The 18,325-nt window shown below is 56.6% G+C and overlaps 1 protein-coding gene and 1 pseudogene across 3 annotated transcripts in view; one reads left to right on the top strand and one right to left on the bottom strand.

The window, feature by feature from the left end:
• Positions 1–595: 595 nt before the first annotated feature.
• On the bottom strand, positions 596–1,895 carry LOC132531888 (collagen alpha-1(I) chain-like; annotated as a pseudogene).
• SH3RF3 (SH3 domain containing ring finger 3) overlaps positions 855–18,325 on the top strand; it is a 201,051-nt gene continuing 183,580 nt past the window's right edge. For all 3 annotated transcript variants that reach the window (XM_060169478.1, XM_060169480.1, XM_060169479.1), the window contains exon 1: positions 855–2,415. In XM_060169478.1, the coding sequence (XP_060025461.1) occupies positions 1,894–2,415 (522 nt within the window). In that variant the 5' untranslated portion in view covers positions 855–1,893. The remainder of the gene's footprint in view (positions 2,416–18,325) is intronic.

Raw genomic sequence — 18,325 nt, 5'->3', positions numbered from 1 at the left:
CCGGGCAGCACGGGAGAGATGCCTCCGTCTCTCACTGGCAGTGCTGATGTGAATAACCGTGCACAATCCGCATTAGGAGAACCCGGAAGGCAGGTGGGGCAAGTCTCCTGCGGCCGTCAGAGGTCAGGAGCAAAGTTTCCATGAACTGGCAGCCTCACTTCGTGGACCAAGGGTGTGACTCAGTACACCCGGAACACAGACGTTAAGATGTGCATTCAAATCGCCACTAGGCGAGGATTTGGAGGCTGTGTTTTCATTAATTCACAAATATTTATTGAACACCTACTATGTGTCAGGCATTGCCCTAGGCACTGGGGATATTACAGTGTAAAAATATGTGGCTTGCAGGGAGCTGGTATCATAGTGGACTGTGACCTTTTCCACGCATTCGGTTCTGGAGACAAAAACATTAACAAAATCCAGCCACAATGATTTCATAACTCTGAGCCTCACCTTCCTCACATGCAAAATGGGGTTAAAATAATTACCCGACAGGGCCGTTTAGAGGATTAAATAAAAAGATGCATGTTCGTGGCATTGAAGCCTCAACAACTATTACTTTCTTCCTGGAAAGTCAAAAAAGCTACACTTAGCTTCACAAACCGCAAGACAGCCAGACCGACCGGGAGTAGGGCCCTCGCGCCCTTCTGTTGTAGCCCCCTTTCGGAGATGTGCACGGTCCAGCGTCCTGCCCTGGACCAGGCTGCGCCGACCCCGGACTGGGCCCAGAGCGGCCACGAGGGGGCAGCGCTCGGCAGGGAATCTGTGCCACCGGCCGCGGCCCCGCGGCCCCCGGGCCTCCGTGCGCTCTTGCGTCGCTCTGACGCGCCCGAAGGCGGGCGCCGGGAAGGAGACCGCGTCTCCCCTCGCCTGCGCCTCCCGAGAAGGGGGTCGAGCGCGTCCCCAAGGGCGCCCTGCGCGAGGCTGGGGTCCGGCGGGCAGCGGCGCAGTCTTGGACGCGCGTCGCCGGGAGGACCTCAGCGCCCTCCCCTCCGCTTCGCCCGGCGCCCCGCGCCCACCCCGGCTCCGGAGCTGTCACTTCCGCGCGCCGCCGGGTAGGGGACCGGGCCGTCGTCGAGGAGGATGCCCGGGTGTTGGCTGCGTCCCCAGACTCCTGGCCGGCGCTGCCCAGGGAGGCGGTCCGCATAGCGCCGCCCAAACTTTCCTTCGCGGCGGCGTCAGGCGGAAACATCCCGCTCCGAGGCTCACGGAGAGCGAAGGGAGGCTCGGGCGCCAGAGGGGACAGGCCCGGGCCTGCGCGGGAGAGCGCCCCGGAGTTCCTGGGGACCCTGGAAGCGCCCTAACGGCAGGACTGGTGGCTGCGTGTGCCCAGGCGGAGGCAGCTCCAGGGCGCAGCTGCCCCTTCCCCGTGCCCCGCAGTGACCGTGATCTCCGCGCGCTCCCCGCGCACGTGCTCGCGGCCGAGGCCGAGGAGGGGTCCCGCTGCGCCAGCTGGGCAGCCGCTCGCGGGCAGGCCAAGGGCGCACAGAGGCGGTGCGGGGGAGCGCGCACGCTGCGCCCCCGCCTTCACGGCATCGGACTGGCCGCTACGAAAGCAGAGCCGCCGGGTGTTGTGCCCGACAGGCAGCGCCGCTGGATTCCGTGCGGGGCGGACTCGCGGAGGGACAGGTGTAGCCCGCATTCGGCGGCGCCTCGCGCCGAAGAACTGGGTGGGCTCGGCGGCCCGGAGGGGGCTCGCGGGGCTTGGAGCTCCGGTCCCTGCCACGCAGGCCGGTTGGCACCACTTAGCGCTGCCAGCCGCACAGAAGGAAGTCGCAGCGCAGCCCGGTTCCCCAGCGGCTGCTCGGGCGCGACCCTGGCGCCCACTGCCCGCGGCGGCCTCCGCAACGGCCCCGGGACCTAGAGGTGCGCGCCGCCGCCGGCGCCGCCCCCATGCTGCTCGGAGCGCCCAGGCTGTGCGCGTCCAGGGCGGCCGCCGCTGCGCAGAGCGAGGGCGACGGCGACAGGCTGGGCGGGGACATGGACGAGTCGTCGCTCCTGGACCTGCTGGAGTGCTCCGTGTGCCTGGAGCGCCTGGATACGACGGCCAAGGTGCTGCCCTGCCAGCACACCTTCTGCCGCCGCTGCCTGGAGAGCATCGTGTGCTCGCGTCACGAGCTGCGCTGCCCCGAGTGCCGCATCCTCGTGGGCTGCGGCGTGGACGAACTGCCCGCCAACATCCTGCTGGTGCGCCTGCTGGACGGCATCCGCCAGCGGCCCCGCGCCGGCACCAGCCCTGGCAGCAGCCCACCCGCGCGTCCTGGTCCGGGCCCCGGCCCCGGTTCGGGAGCGGCCTCGGCGCTCGCGGGTCCTGGGGGCAGCGCCTCTGGCTCCCCGGTTCTCCTCCCCGCGGCGACCAGCGCCAACGCCAGCCTGCGCGGGCTGGCAGCCAGCAGGAGCGCGCTCCCAGCAAAGGTGGGTATGCGCTTCGCCGAGGTGTGAGTGTGTTGGTGGGGGGAGGGCGGCGAGGAAGGGCAGGGGACCAGAGGTGCTACGCGATGGCCTTCTTTCTCGACTTGCTTCCCTCCAGGGACTCCGTGAGTGTAACCTTCCAAGTCCTACTTGGCAACTCTTGGACATCACGTGCTCCCCTTCGCCCCCTCCCCTTTGAACTTCTCTTTGGCACCTGCCGTCAGCCCATCCTCTCCCCTGGAATCCCTTTCCGCTTGCACTTGCTCTGTGGTGGCCTGTGCGTGTGTGGCAGCCCCCCGCCCTCCCTGAGGCGGGCAAGGCTCCCTGCCCCCCTGCTCCCCTTCAGTCCCTCGCAAGGCTGGGCCTCTTTCCCCACCTTTTAACTTTGCTGGGCCCTCCATCTCCCCAGACACAGCCTTCTTCTCCTGGACCCCCAGACCAGCCCTCCCCACACCCTCGCCCGCCTGGACTGAAGTTAGCACCTAGTGTTTTCCCAGGTTCTGGCAGCTGGGAAGATGGTGGGCCTCCTGCCTGGTGTCTGGCCAGGGAGGACCTGGCAGAGGCAACTGAGTGCCTGGGTTGCAAGAACGCAAAGTACAAGCTCCTTTAGCAGGAGGGGAGAAGTTAACCTGGAGCCCAGGAATGCTTGGCTCAGCCCTTCTGGACTTGGCCCCTGGTCCTCCCCTGGGTTCTCAGGCCCATTGTGTTTCCACTGGGTTGCTATTTGAGGGGTGTGTGTGTGTGTGTGTGTGTGTGTGTGTGTGTGCAGCTACATTGTACAGCATGGACTGCTTCTGTTTCAAAGACCTTATCTTGAGGGTTCCGGTGATTTGGTTTCAAGAGCTACTTAGAGTGTGTCATTTCACACCCTCGGCCACCTTGGGCACTGTTGCTGGAGGGAGGCGAGCCCGTGGGATGCTGGTTTAAGTGAGAAACAAGGAACTACTCACGTTTTGTATTTTCTTTAAATGTAGAAAAGCTTGAAAAGATTCTTGGTTTATTGCAAATATCATTCACTTTAGAAAGCACAACCGTGTCCCTCTACTTTTGACCTTTTAAAGATCTGGTGGTGTATAAACCATTTAAATAATCCTTCCCAAATGTGAAGTGCTGAGGTGAGGGGAAAGTTCTCCATCCAAATTCCTCAGCACTGCAGTGTCTCTGAGGTTAGGAACTTAAGCCCTTGAGGGTTAAGCTTTGGAGTTAAAAGTCAGACTTTGCCACACTGGACTTTTCCTATAGATCAGGGAAATGGAGGCTCAGGGAGAATGCCCGTTCTCAAGTCAAGAATAGTCAAGGAATGTTTATAAATGGGGTCACTGCTGAAGGGGAGTTGATGTTAATTTATTTGGTTTTAATTGTGATTAAATCCAGCTACAAGTGTTCTTGTTACAGATTTTCAAACTTTTCTTTCCTGCCTTGCTGTTATTATCTAAAGTATTATAATTAGAGGTCTTTATTTGCAAAATAACCAGGTTACTTCTTCCTGCTCGGAGAACTAAATGATTTTTGGAATGATGCTTCTAGTGGGGACATTTTGTGAGTCGTGTTTGATCAGGAGGGCGGCGGGTAACAACTGGCCTTGAGGCAGCTCCTGGGCTCCGTGGCATTTGTGGCATTTAAAGACGTTTGTGAAGGGGCTGAACTTACAACTTTTATTCATAACACTTAGTACCAGGGAATTAATAATTTTTTGTCGCCCGGATTTGGGGATGATTGGTTGACTTTCTCTCGGGACACATACATACAGCTAACAGACTATGTCCAGGGCTGTCTGAGCCTAGCGGACTCTGGAACACATTTCCTTTTTTCCTGTGTTATCTCAGTGTGACCCCCGGTCCTTTCTTCCAGGTCCCACTCACCAGGGGGACTAAGCTTGGGTCCTAGGAAGAGTCTGAATTAAATCCGATATTACATTTGATGATTTTCAGAGAGGAAAGAAAAAGTAGTGGCCCTGTAGACTGTAGTATCATCTAGCCTTTAATCTACTGATTTTCAATAGTCATTGGGAGTCTTTTTGGGCAAGCAGACGTCCCGCATAGAGGGCTGCACTGTGAGCAGGTCTGTGAGTGTGGCGGCAAAGCCTTCAACTGAGCATCACTTCCAAATAGGCTCTGGTACTTGACTGTCCACTGGATGAAGTCCTGGGCCCGGGTGTTGCCGCGTGCTGTGTAATAGATGGGCACTCGTTATCAACGGGTACCATATATGCCTTAGTAGTAGGTGACTGTAAATATAAGACAGTCCCGTTTCCCATTGAGATGCTGCTCCAACCTTCCTTTGGGACGTGTGGACGTTTTGGGTGGGTAGATCGTTTTGGGTGGGTAGATCGGCAGGTATCCGCTTAAATGTTTGTTAATTTAGTGACAGGTAGCTGCTGGGAATGTACTCACTCCGTTTGGTTCCTGAAGCACTTTCCACACCTTTCACTCACATCTTTCACCAGCGTTGCCTGGACCCTCCAGCCTGGTGGGCGGAGCTCTGCTTTCACCTGTGCCTGTGAGACGAGGCATCAGGGATCAGTTAATTATGCTGCCCCGGAACCTTTACACCGTGTTACGATGCCCAAGGCTAGCAGATGCTTGCCATGCTATGCTGGCGCTCAGAGCCGCCTTAGCCCTTTGAATGCGCTGCCATCGCAAGTGCTGAGTTTCTTGGCCTAATCTGTTTTTTGTTCCGTTTTACAGTTTTGCAAGGTGACCCCTTAAACACCCTAACTACATTGATGGAGGTTTTCAGTGCAACTTGTCTTTCCGGGAGGGTTTTGAGGTTCTCAACCGAGTAATTCAGAGAGTACTTTTTAATGTGTCTGAATAAGGCTCTAATATATCAGACAGTTCCAATTTTTTGTGATTATTTTGGTGGGAATCCCTTGCCTTGTATTTGGCGTACACAGCTTTTGCTACGTACCTGCACTGGGCCGGGCACCATCCTGGGTGAGCCAGGCGGGTGTGTCCCCTGATGGAGCTGGCGTTAGGGGCCGAAGCCGTTGTGCTCTCAGGAGGTTCCTGTGGGCACGGGGCAGGTGTCGGCCAGAGTTCTGTGAAGGTTAAAGGGAGGACGTCATCACAATCAAAGACCTCTGGAAGGCTTGGGTAAGGCTCTTGCTGATGGGAAACAGAGTCAGAACCTGTTTAGTTTGCCTGCAGTTACTTGGGGATGTTTAAGTTGGAAACCTGTGTATCTCTCGGCCAGTGTGACTGGGACCCAGAAATGAGATAGTGGAGTGAATCACACAAATGGTGTCTATTAGACATTTTATCTTGCAAACACACACGTACAATAACTCGCCATTTTTTGGATGCAGGATCTGGACTGTTCTTTGCCTTCTAACCTGTCTTTCAGTCACAACCTATGATTTCCTATTTGTTTCTTTCAAGTGGACTGAGAACTAAGAGACTTTCCAAAAATTCTGAGTGGAGCACCTTCCAGATTTTAAATAATCCCCCCTCAGTGTGTTCTGGTTTTGTTCCTGCTGATGTGAGTTTTAAAGCTGTCTCTCTTTGCTGAGTCTTTCCTAAGCAGTCACCTTGGTTTTCCAAGGAGTGACTTCTTGTGCACTTAGATTTCTTTGGTTTGCATACTGTTTAATTAGAGTTTATGTTTATATGTAAGTATGTAAGCACACTTGCATCAACATGCTTGGGAATCCAGACTCCCTGGGCAGGAGTGATGGCCTGGGCAGTGGCTGGCCAGGCGGCAGCCCTCCATAGGGTGGACGCCCTGGCTGTCCGGTGCAGGGTTAGGGTTAGGACATTACTGCGTCGTGGGGGTGGGTGGCTGTGGCTTGGTCTGGGGTGTAACGGGGACTCCAGAGAAGAGGCCTGGAGGCCTCACGGAAGCCAGGCAGCTCCCAGGACAGCAGACAGTGGTGACCGTGGTCTCTGTGACGCCGGGGCAGACGCCGGCCTTTGTGACAGATGAGGCACGGCCAGTCCTTCGGGACGTGTTTTCAGAAGGGCGGTGGGATGCGTGACTGTTGATGGAGCGTCTGCCGTGTGCAGGGCGTGCTGGGCGGTGTAAGTGTGTCTCCTTGCTTCCCGACCGCAGCTCAGAGAGGCAGCTGGTTAGCACATGGGAAGCTGAGCTCCGAGACCCCATCGCTCAGGGGCACTGGAGTTGGGGTGACCTTGAAAGGTGAACTCTGGACGCACCGGCTAACTGGCTTCCTGGTTAGACGCCTCTCCCTACCACGAACCTGGTTAATCAGAGACCCTGGTCCGAAAGCAAGGGGCCTGGGCCCTGAGGTCCGCTCCGCACGCGGCTGCAGCTGCTTCTGGCTCGGCTGCTGTGGGCGGGCTGGTGCGGAGTGCGGTGGAGGGGGTCCCCGGGGAGTGCGGTGGCTTTGGGGGCAGGCCACTGGCAGCCGTAGGTCTGGAGTCCGGGGTGCCTGGGGTTTGTCCGGGGCTCCGTTCTGTCCTCAGGGATGCGTCCTCATCCATCCTTCTGCTCTGCCACCATCCTGGTGTCACCCCAGCCCCACCCAGGGGTCTCAAGGTTAGATGTGGGGGCCTTGGGCATCTCATCCGAATGACATTCCGAGAGGCCAAGTGGTCAGTCTCCAAGTTGGGGAGCAGACCTGACTTGGCCATCTGGCCGGAGCCCGGACCAGCCCACCTCTGGGGGCTTTGGGACCCAGGACCACCTCCCTCTGAGGCTGCGGCCCCGCCCCACCAGCATCCCGGACTAGGCGACGGAGGGATCCCTGGGCTCCTCAGGGTCCTGTGAGGATGGAGGGTGGGGGACTTGGTGGGCAGCCAGGCCTGGCACGGGGTGGGGTGTGTGTTAATCAGTGAGTGAGGGCACCTGTCTGCTTTACCGGGTGACAGAGGCAATGCAGGTGCAGGCTTAGCGCACCCTGTGGGCCGTTGGCTCAGTGCCACCACTAACATGCATCTCGAAACCTCGAATCACCACTGAGGTGCGCTGCACAGGCCCACCTCACTGCTAGTGGGGTCAGTGTCCTAAATTACGGGTGTGTGTGTGTGTGTGTGTGTGTGTGTGTGTGTGTGTGTGTGTGTGTGTGTGTGAGAGAGAGAGAGAGAGAGAGAGAGAGAGAGAGAGAGATGCATGTTGTGCCTCTAGGTTCAAAGTCTGCTGAGTTCCCATGACCGGATTGTTGAGTGTTGATGAGCGTCTAGCCAAGGGCTTGAATCTGTTTCACCTTTAAATTGCTTCCAGGTATTATCTTTGTTATCGAGGTAGCGTGCTTGATCCTTATACGTGTCTTTAAAATGAGAAAAAGTCCCAAAGCTCATCTGTTGTAAGGAAGGCATCCGGGAACATGATCCTGCTCAGAGCGACACACTGGTGGGGGCTGTGCTGAGAGGGAAGCACAGCGAGCGCGTCTGCAGGACAGGTGGCCCATCTACACCTCCCTCGTGTGCAGGACGGACTCACTGTTGTTCCTCATCCAGCGTGTGAGGCTCGCCAGAGCAGGACGAGATCGCGGCTCAATTATACAGTTGTTTCAAGGGTGCGCTTCAGTTCAATCTGCATTTAATCTTTATTTTCGCAGTTAACGTGCTCTTTTTCAAGGTACGTTTTTGAAATAAAACGTCAAGGATTCAGTTAGGGAGAAACGCTCTTTATGGCGCTTGAAGAGACAAAGGTCAGTTTTCGTCAGATTTGCCTTCCTTGGTAGATCTTCGGATTTGAAGAACTTGATGCACGCGTGACGTCTGTCCTGTTGGAATCCTAAATCGCCTTGAAAGGCGAGGGTGTCAGAGGTGTCAGCTGTGGGGAATGGTTTAGGAACTGTGACATGTCTCCCTTCTCCCTCTGAGCAAAGTTGGAATAAAAGAGCGTGTGAAGCAGCAGCTCGTGCAGATTCTGCTCACAGGCTGCATCTTTGAGCTGGACTCTGGCCGCGTTGGCGTGTGGGTGATGAGTGACACTGGTTCTCTCGCCTGCCGAGTGTTTGTGGTGGGAATGAGTCCACGGTGCTCATCTGCAAACAGAAGACCCTAGGATCTTGGCTCTTCTACTTCTGGGACGTGTGTGCGCTGCTCCCGTGAATGTATGTGAGTTTCAGTGAATTAGAATTTGCTGCGGGAATTCAGGTCAACAGAAGCAGTGAGTGACATCTAGAAACACGCCGGCACCAGAAGCAGGTGTGAGTTGTTGTGGAGCCGAGGGGCTAGGGACAGGAGGGTGGGTTTTGGGCGGTGCCGAGCCGGGCGGGAATACTGGGAGCACAGGGGGCCGTCACACAGCCGTGCAGATGGGCCGGTGATGCATGTCTCTCTACTTCACTGAATGCATATCTGAGGACCTACTATGTACCAGGCACTACAGCCAGCACCAGGTACTTGGGGTAAGAATTACTTTGGCCTAGGAAGTGGCACAGTTTGCCTGCCACCTCACCAGCAAATGCAGCACGAGGCGCATCTGAAACAGCGGAGACGTCCCGGCGGCAACAGCTGCCTTGCGTTCACTTCTCCTACACACAAAGCTGAAGTACCACCACCTTGTCCCTACACGTGTTCCAGAGACGTCTACATAAGACATAAATATCTACTGTTTATGGATAAACTGTGGGATTCCTTAACTCTTTATAATCATCCTCCCAATTCTACGTGACCTAAAAATTGCACCTGTTTCCCCTCCCCAAGCCCGTCTGGAGGTAACGAAAGCCAGTGTGTTCGTGCAGCATGAGGTGTCAGGACCGGAGGGGCACGTGGCCTGTGCCCTGTTAACACCACCTGGAAACAGACCACCAGTGAGCACAGAGGTGGCATCTCGCTGATGGAGCGTGGCCTGGTCTGGTGACAGAGAGGGGGAAGGTCACACAGGGCGCTGCCGCTCCCGCGGGGCGGCCGCGGTGGCCGCAGACGTCCCTGCTGGCACCTGGCGATGGGCTTTATGTTAACACGTTTCCTTTAATGACCTCTTCTATTTACGCCAAGCGGTCCACTAAAAAAATTACGGCAGTTACGTGAGGTTTGATTTGGAACAGACTTAAATAAAAAGTAAGTCAGATTTAAAGTAAGTGTTGTGAGGATGAGACCTGGGTGACTAGTTTGGATAAAAACCGCCTGGAGTCCTAGAATGACCAGAGTTCATTTTCCCTGAGCAGCTTGACTTTTACCTTTTCAACCCCGGGCTTGCTCTGCGCCTGAGGTGCTGGGGCCTGCGCTGCATTTGTGCCCGATCTGTAGGATAGAGAAGTTGGATGAGGCAAGTGTGAGAAGCAGGACAGCACCTTATGCTTGGAAGCCAACGTTTGGGTTTTCAACTCAAATAGCAAGAGTGAAAACTTGGGATTTGTTTGAGGCTGAAAATATAAATGGGCAAGAAGTTATAAAAGTGACATGTGTCCACCTGCAGCCAGGGGCCCACCTGGCCTGGAGTCATGTTCGTGTCCAGGAGCCTGTCAGGTGCCAGGCCGGGATCTGGACACAGCAGAAAAGTGGCACAAGGTTCTGAACTAAGAGACGGGTGTGGGGCAAAGGACATGGTCAGGCAGGCTCTCCCGGCACCCTTCATGCCTGGAGCTGAGGGCTGTGGGTGAGACAGGTGGGACGGGGAGACAGATGAGCCTGGGCCTCTGGGCTGGTCCCGTGCTCACGGCAGGGCTGTCTGATGAGCTGAGTGGAAGGGCCTGCCCTGGAATTGACATCTTCTGGGAATTGGGGTCGTCTTTGATTTTCCCCCTTCACCTGTGTCTGCGTCACCAAGTTTTATCATGACTCCCGGGAGGGACAGTTAACATCTTCCTTTCTGCCCCTGCAACACCGGCCGGGTCCCTGCCGGCCAAACTCCCCACCGGTGCCGCTGTCCCCAGTCCGCTGTGCCCCCAGCCGGGTGACCGCCCTGCGATGCCGTTTGGGCCACAGGTGCCCTCCACTCTTCCCTTTGGGCAGGTTCTAGGTCCCTGTCCTGCCCCACCCGGGCCCCAGCTGCACGGCCAGTAACTGTCCTGCTCTTCCTTCCCGCTGGGCGTTTGCCCTTGGCTTACGTCAGACCACCACTTTCTCCAGCGTCGAGCGCAGGTGTGTCCACGCCTCCTTCCTGTGTCCCTGGGATGCTTTAGAGGAGCATCCACACGTGGTCTGTCCTGCTTCTTACACCCCCGCCCGGCTGCCCTGCCCTTACTGTCTGTCCCGCATTTACCTCCCGGCACTCACGGGCCCTGTGCGCTCCCGGAGCCAGTTTCCTACATTCTCATTGAATGTCTCTGCTCCAGAACCTATTCCCTGATTGCCTCCGGGGTCTTGGGTCTTTTCACCCATGCACATTGCAAGTTCATCAGGGTCAGGCCCGCGCCATTCCCTGGGTCTGCGCCCTGCGCAGGAGCAGGGCCTTGGCAGCCGGGACAGGTGATGGTTATCGGTGCACGTGGGCTGCCTGGGGCCAGGCTGATGCCCCCTCCACACAGCCTCGAGGTGCGCCTGGGCCCGTGCTGGGCGCGGTGTGACCTCTGTGCTGCAGAGTCCTCATCTGCAAGGTGCTGACCAAGCAGAGTGTGGGCGCCTGGGCACCTCAAGGCTGTGGCCTGGCGGCTTCCTACCTAGAAGGAGCCGGGAGAACCCCGGCTGTGCATGAGCACCTCGGAACCTCTGCTGGCAGGGCTGGCGGGGCTGGCGGGGCTGGTGTTACTCTTGAGCCTTGAGTTTTCATTGTAATAAGTATCGGAATGGATGACCCCCGACAGAGTCGGGCTGGGAGCCTGGGGAGGGGCCTGGGGGCAAGGGCTGGGGGCCCGCAGAGTCTGCACCTGGATGTTTGCTTGCGATCCCCCCTCCCCAAGCTTGGGGTGTCCCTCTCATCTCATTCTGCCTCTCCCCCTGGAGCCACACACTCTGGGGTGTTCGGGGTAAAGTAACGAACCGCCCCCTTCAGCTCACTCTGCTCCCAGTGTCCCCAGCCGGGGAGGGGACTGGGAGCCTCACCCACCCAGGGGAGTCACTGGCTGTGGGCAGGAGGGCTGGGCTCTCCCTTTTTTCTGGTTTCTATTCCTTTTTCCACTCTTGGTGACCCTGGAGTGAGTCAGAGAGTGGGTCTTCTTTTTGTCCAAAAGAGAGAGGTTTTGGCTGTACCTCCTTAGAAGGAGAAAGACATGGCCGAAATGCCTGTTTCTTGGCATCACAGCTATCGGTGCCACTGGGAGGCTTGTTAGCAGGACGTGAGTCCAGAGAGCCGCTGCTGGGGCCCTCGGGGAGCAGGTGCACGGACAGCACGCTGCAGGCAGGACTGGGTCCACGTGCCACGGGCAGCCCGGGATGAGCTGTGCTGCTTGCACAGCAGAGAAACGCTCTGTGTATTTGTTATTTCCCATCTGCTGCTTGGTCAACACATCTGATTCACGTTGAGTGAAAATCTTGCTGCCCTAAATGGAATTCGAAACATAGACCCACAAAGGGGCCAGAGAAAGATGTCGCGTCAATTATACAAGAGGGCGTACGTACGAGGTCTCACACTGTCACGATTCCCAGTTCTTTCAAAAGTGATTTATTCTTAATTGTCCGCTGAGTGGCCTTTCTAGTTATATTTTTCTGATTCTAGGCCTTAGGGCACTTGGTTTAGTAACTTGAGTTTCTCTTATGAGGTTAATCCTCAGCTGTTTAGGGAAATTGTCCAGAATTAGAGCCTCACCTGTTCATTGTCACTCAGTAGTGAATACACTTCAATGTATGTAAATGGATTCGTGTACATATATATATACACACACACATATACTAATATATAGAAAACATACATATATATTATCATTTTATAAGTTACACATTTACAGTCATTCATTTGGTGGGCAGTTCATCCCTTTGAATGAAAGTTTGGGGACTAGCTGACCTCTGCTGACCTTAGTTTGCTTGAAATGTGTCGTATGCCGAGAAAGCCCACGCAGCTGGACCGTTGTGTCCTCTGGCGACAGGAAAGGCCTGTCCACGCCTGCAGCCTGTCTGTCCCCGCGGGTCCCTCTGGCTCTACCACCAGCTGCCGCGGGACTCGGGCAGCGCTGGCCTTCTGGGTGCGGCCCAGGCAGAGCGCATGGCATGAAGGGCCTGGACGTGCGGCCACCCGGGTGGAGGCCCGAGTGTCGCCAGCTGTCACTGTGCTACGTGGGGCCGGTGGAAAGCTGGCATCGTGCAGTCGTGTCTTCTGGACAAGTTGGTGAGATGCTGGGGCTCGAGGTGTGTGTGCCGGTGTCTGCAGGTGCAGGTGGACACTTGTGATAAATGGAGCGAGGTTTGCGTAACTGGCTCTGGGGACCGTGGCTGCCGATGGGGCCGTTTTGATGAGTGATGGACCCCATTAGATCACGGTAAGGTGCTCGATGATGTATAATTAAAGATGGCATTAGTCGGGCAGAAACCGCAGCATTTAAAAACGGGAAAGGGATCATTTCTAAGGCTGACACACACACCCAGGACTTAGGAGACAGGACGCAACGGGGGCGTATTCGAAAGTGAAGCTGCTGCGCTGGTTACAGCTGGTGTTCTCTCAAGTCTCAGATATTTGCAGTGTCAGAGACCTCGCTGGTTTAAACATTTATTTTAGGTGAATCGACAGGCTGTGGAATGGCTCTGATTGGTGACTCTACCAAGGAAAAGCAGTCCTGTTTTTGTTCTTTGCGGAGCAGGCCGAGCCCAGGTGAGCTGTGGTCTGAGACCCCATCTGCACTGTCCAGCTTCAGCTCCAGGCCCTTCCTTCCTCTCTCCCTTCTCTGTTTATCCATCCGCGGGTGCTCTGGGCTCCGGGGCGGGGGAGGGGCGGGCAGCGGGCCCAGCGGCCTGGCTGAGCGCTGCCCCGGCCGTCGCCCACCTGACCGTTCCGACGTCTCCACCGGACGTTGGGAGCACCGCCCGTCCCACTGGGCTTGGCTCCTGGACTCGGTTAATGAGAGCCTCCGCCGGATGTTGGGAGCACCGCCCGTCCCCCTGGGCCTTGGCTCCTGGACTCGGTTAATGAGATCCTCCACCGGACGTTGGGAGCACCGTCCATCCCACTGGGCTTGGCTCCTGGACTCGGTTAATGAGAGCCTCCGCCGGACGTTGGGAGCACCGCCCGTCCCCCTGGGCCTTGGCTCCTGGACTCGGTTAATGAGAGCCTCCGTCGTTGATTAAGCGTGCTGCTGTTTGCATTCACGTTGACAGTCATCTGCACTTGTAACCCCCTCAGCTCAGGGGTTCCCGCAGCGCCTCACCGACCACGGGTGCGGGGCTCCCTCCCTCAGGGACAGGCAGAGACAGGAGCTCGGGTCGCTGTCCCGAGTGCCTGCTCCGTGCCCCCCGCCTGTGTTCCGGGGGAGGAGGGCTGTGCCTCCCCTCCGGGCGTCCACGCGGCTCTGTGACCTTGCAGAGGCTGACATCCAGTCTCTGACCCCCTGGAGCTTAGGCTGCGGGCATCATGGGGATGCGGCCAAGAGAGCGAGTGAGGTGGCAGCTGAACAAGCTCAGCTTCAGTGGAGGCGTTTTGTGATGTGTGTACTTTATCCTCTAATTGGATGAATTTAGGCTAAAAAAAGGCAGTGAGCTTTCTTTGCAATCTGTAGAGGATGTCTTTACCTATGGAAGAAATCGTCCTTGAAAGCATTGCAGCCATGGTCCGGTGTTAGCCCGGTGCTCCTGGACTTGGGCTGCACGTTGAAATCCCCCAAATGCTGCAGCGTGGCCCATCCCAGAGGTCCTGACGTGCCCGGTCCTGACGTGTCCGTTGGCTTGTCAGAGTCCTCAGGCGGCGTGGACGCCGGCCTTGGGCAGTACCGGCCCGAACCACAGAGGCCGGGAAAGTTTGGAGGGATTCGGGAGATGTCTCCTGGAAGCCCTTCCCAGCTCGCAGACAAGCGCAGAGGCCTGGGGAGCCCTGCCACCTGGGAGCCGGCCGGGTAGAGAGGGAACACGGACGTGGAGGCCTGGGGTCCCGAGGTGCTTGGAGCAGACGTGGTCTTGGAAGGAGGGTCGGTGACCAGCTGGACAGGGGACCTGGAGACAGAGGGTCTTTTGCAGCCATTTTATTTAGGAGCCTGACACTGTTCTGCTCATTCGTTCGCTTAAAAATAACTCCTTTAGGAAAGAGTTTCGTACAGAAGCAATACATTCAGCTCATTAATTCACTCAGTCCCTGTGACAGCTCAGTGACCTGGGCACTGTGACTGCCCCCACTCTGCAGGCCCAGAGGAGTGCAGGAACCAGCACAGCTGGGGGTGCAGTGGGGCCTGTACCCAGGCTGACTCTGGGCTCTGCTTGGGCGGAACGGCAAGGTGTGAGCTGGGGGTCAAGTCCTTCTCCCGTCACCTCCGAGGTCCCATCGTTTCCTCCTCACCAGGCTGCCCACCTGGGGGAGAAACCAGAAACGCCCTGCTGTCGCTTGCTACATTGTCAAAGAGGCTGGCTGGCGGGAGGATTTCCCGGCGGAATGTAAGGAGAGTATGTGGAGGGAGAGCTGGGCGGCGTGGAGAGCGGGGAGGGAGGCGTGCTGTCGCTCAGGGCTGGAGCCGGAGGTAGCCGCTCACCGCAGAGGCCCGCGCGACACGGGTGACCGCCCCGAGTCTGGGGAGACTGGCCGTGGGCTCTTTGTACGTTTGAAGGGCTCTCCAGTCACACGGTGAAACGAACATTGTGGAAATGTGGTCCGTGACCCCGGGTCTCTGCCAGTGTCTTCCTGTCCAGTTTTCTTATGCAGCAGCCTCTGCCGTCCATCTGAGGCTTCCCACCCTGGACTGAGCGTTAAAATCGGGCCCAGATTTCCTCAGGGCTCCACAATTTGTGGTCATGGAAACGGACGGAATACAGAATTTTTCCCGTGGACATCTGCACTTACATGTCTCAGAAACATTTACAAAAAGCTAACGGATTAACCATGTGTTCAAATAAAGTCTTCTGATGGCTCGGATTCTGAATTTTATACTCCAGGCAGCACTGTCTGTAGGAGTAGAATGTGGGCCAACTGTGAAATTTAAAATTTTCTAGTGGCCACATTACAAAAGTTAAAAAGCAACAGATGAAATGGGTTTAATAATGTGTCTTATTTAACCCACTTCATCCAAAGTGTGAGCACGTGAGCATCATTCGGTACAGAACGTTAACGGGTGCTTTGCCTTCTTTGTCCAGGCTCAGTGCGGAGCCTGCTGCGTGTGTCACACGCCGACACACCTCAGCCCAGTTCCAAGGGCCGCCAGTGGCCGTGGAGCCGGCTGGGGGCGGCGGCGTTGGCGGCGGAGCTCCAGACACCGCGGTCAGGGGCTGAAGTCTCGCGAGCTCTTTACCCCTCGGTCAGGGGCTGAAGTCTCGCGAGCTCTTTACCCCTCGGGCGATCTGTGCCCACGTAATGCGCTTTTGGAGGGTCTGGGGCGACGCCAGGACGGCCTCAGAGTCGCCGCAGTGACGGGATGTGCGGACAGCACAGGCTCTGGGGGCCTCAGTGCGGTGACCGGTGGGGGCTTCAGGAAGGCGTGCTGAGGATCCCGCTGAACCCCGAGAGCGCGGGTTTCCCGCCAGGCCTCCTCGTCCGCAGGCTGTTCTCGGGGTCCTGACGGGCACGGAGTCCTGCCCCTTCACCACCCCGCCCGGGATGGAGTGAAATCCAGCTGTTGGTAGGAGGAGGGCCCAGAGTCCCAGAGGTAAGTGGTTACAAAACTGTCGCCTGCCCGGGTGTCCGTTTTCTGCGGCGGCAGGCGTACCGTGGGGGAGGGGTGCTTCCCTTCTCCGTCACCTGCAGTGCCTTCGTGGTGGGGGGTGATGCCAGGGTGGGAGACTCTGAGCTCATCTCAGGGACGACCAGGCAGTGCGGCCTCGGGGCTGACGTGCCCTCGGGGCGGCGTCCGGGGCGCAGCCGGGTTAGGGGAGCGTTTGAAAATTCACTGCATGGAAATCGGACTGTTGCTTTTTCTGATCCGCTTGGCATGTTACCAGATTTATATTCCAGGCTGTGGGGACTATCGTTCTCTTTAAATGGCATTATTTAACAAAGAGTTAGCATTTCATTGGAAATTCAGTTACCGGTTCCGGCTGGAGTGGGCCTGGGTGGGGCCTGGGTGTCCTCTGGTGTCCCCTCCAATGGGACAGCGGCTCCGCACCCCACTGACTATTTTAAATGATTGTAGACTTTTGAAGTTGTGCCTTTGCTTTGAGGACATATCTTTTGTTACTTACAATTTATTTCAAGCAGAGTGTCTGGTCTGTGATTCAATCCTGAATGATACCGTTGAGCTTTGCTGTGGCTTCTGTGTAACGGTGCATGTGTAATGGTGCACGGGCCACTGTGTGTAAATTGTGTAACTGATGCAGCATATACCCCCTTCCCCCTGCCAAACTGCAGGGCTTTATCTTAACTGTTTGGCTTGGCGTCTCTTTATTCACTGCCTTCACTGCATCAAGGATGAGGTGTGCTTGGTCACTGGGGGGTCACTCATGGCAGTTAGAGTTGTCCTGTGAGTCAGGGACGCCCTGGGGGCCCCTAAGCTGCTCTGTGGGCCTGTTGTGCTCCTGCATGAAGTACCCCATGTTGGCGAAAGCAGGGGTCTCCCCTCTTTGCTGTCACTTTAGGGAATGCTGGCTGTGAGCCATCCTCCCCGCTTCTGTGGCTAATTTGCGGTTACCTTTGCAGATGGAACCAGCTGTGGAAATCGCTGGCTGGGCTTGGCACCGGTCTCTGCAGCTGTAGGTGGGAGGGTCAGACCGTCTCATCAAGGCTGGGGTGCATTTCGTGTCTCCCAGTTGCTGGTGGCCGCCGGCCTGGGTGCTGACGGGGCAGTGCTGCATCCTACATGGGGATCTCGCAGGGGAGCAAGTGCCCCGAGGCGTCTGTGTCAGGACGTTTGCATGATTCAGGGCAGAGTCCCTGAGTGTGAGCCCTAAGGCGTGAATTTTACATTTTCAGAAAAGTGATGCGGGGGACTTCCCTGGTGGTCCAGTGGTTGGGACTTCGCCTTCCAGTGCAGGGGGTGCGGGTTCGATCCTTGGTCAGAGGAGCTAAAATCCCACATGCCTCCCGGCCAAAAAAACAAAACATAAAACGCAAGCAATATTGTAACAAATTCAATAAAGACTTTAAAAATGGTCCACATCAAAAAAAAAAAAAAAGAAAAACTTTAAAAAGAAAAGTGGTGTGAAGGGTTGTTGTAACTTCCCTGATGATGGGTTCAAACCAGTGGCTCCTGATTTATTGATAACAGCTGCATGTGTTTTTCAGTTTGAATACTGTCGTATTTGAAGACTTCGAATAAAGGTTAGCAAAGGCCGATTTCTCCCTGAAATCACACAGGAATTGCATATTCCTTCAGCTTGCTCCCTGCCGGGAAGGATTGGCAGCTCTGACTTGGGAGGGTGCCACCGTCTCTTTGGTGGATGGGGCTTCGAGTCATGGTGCCCAGCATGTTCTTATCAGCTGGAATGAGAACCCTGAATGGATTCCCCAGGTTGCTGTAATGTTACCTCGGGGGCTGTGACGGTGACCGAGGACCTTCACATATGTCACTCTGACCCACTTCATGCTCTGGGCCCCTGTCCTGTGCTGCCCACAGACCCCATTTCCTAGAGTCCCGGGCCTGGGCTGACTGCTTAGTTGGGCTTGGGTGGCTGTGACCGTGGAAATCTGGGTCATTCAGGCTGTGAGTCCCACTCCTGTCCCATCATTCAGCGCAGCCTCTCCTCCAAGCAGTTGCTGTTCCGTCGGGGTGGACAGGCACCCCATGGCTTTGTGTGTCCATAGAGAGTGTTGTGTCTCGTGCACCTGATGGGGAAGGTGGGCGGGAGGTGGGCGGGGAGGCTGCTGCGGCCACTTGGGGTGATGAGGGACGCAGCCCCTCCAAGGCTGTTATTGTGCCTCTGTTGTCACTCCTGGGACTGGGGACCTCTGCCCTGAAAACCCACTCAGCTGTAGATTCCCCTCGTCACACTGTTGGAATAAAGAGGCAAAATCCTGTCCAGATTTCCTGGTTAAGTCTGTAACTTACTGATAAGCCTGTCGATGC

This window comes from Lagenorhynchus albirostris, chromosome 13 (genome assembly GCF_949774975.1).
Source record: "Lagenorhynchus albirostris chromosome 13, mLagAlb1.1, whole genome shotgun sequence".
Lineage (NCBI taxonomy): Eukaryota > Metazoa > Chordata > Mammalia > Artiodactyla > Delphinidae > Lagenorhynchus > Lagenorhynchus albirostris.
The sequence above is the reverse complement of the archived record's forward strand: the minus strand, read 5'-3'. Positions and strand labels throughout refer to the sequence as shown.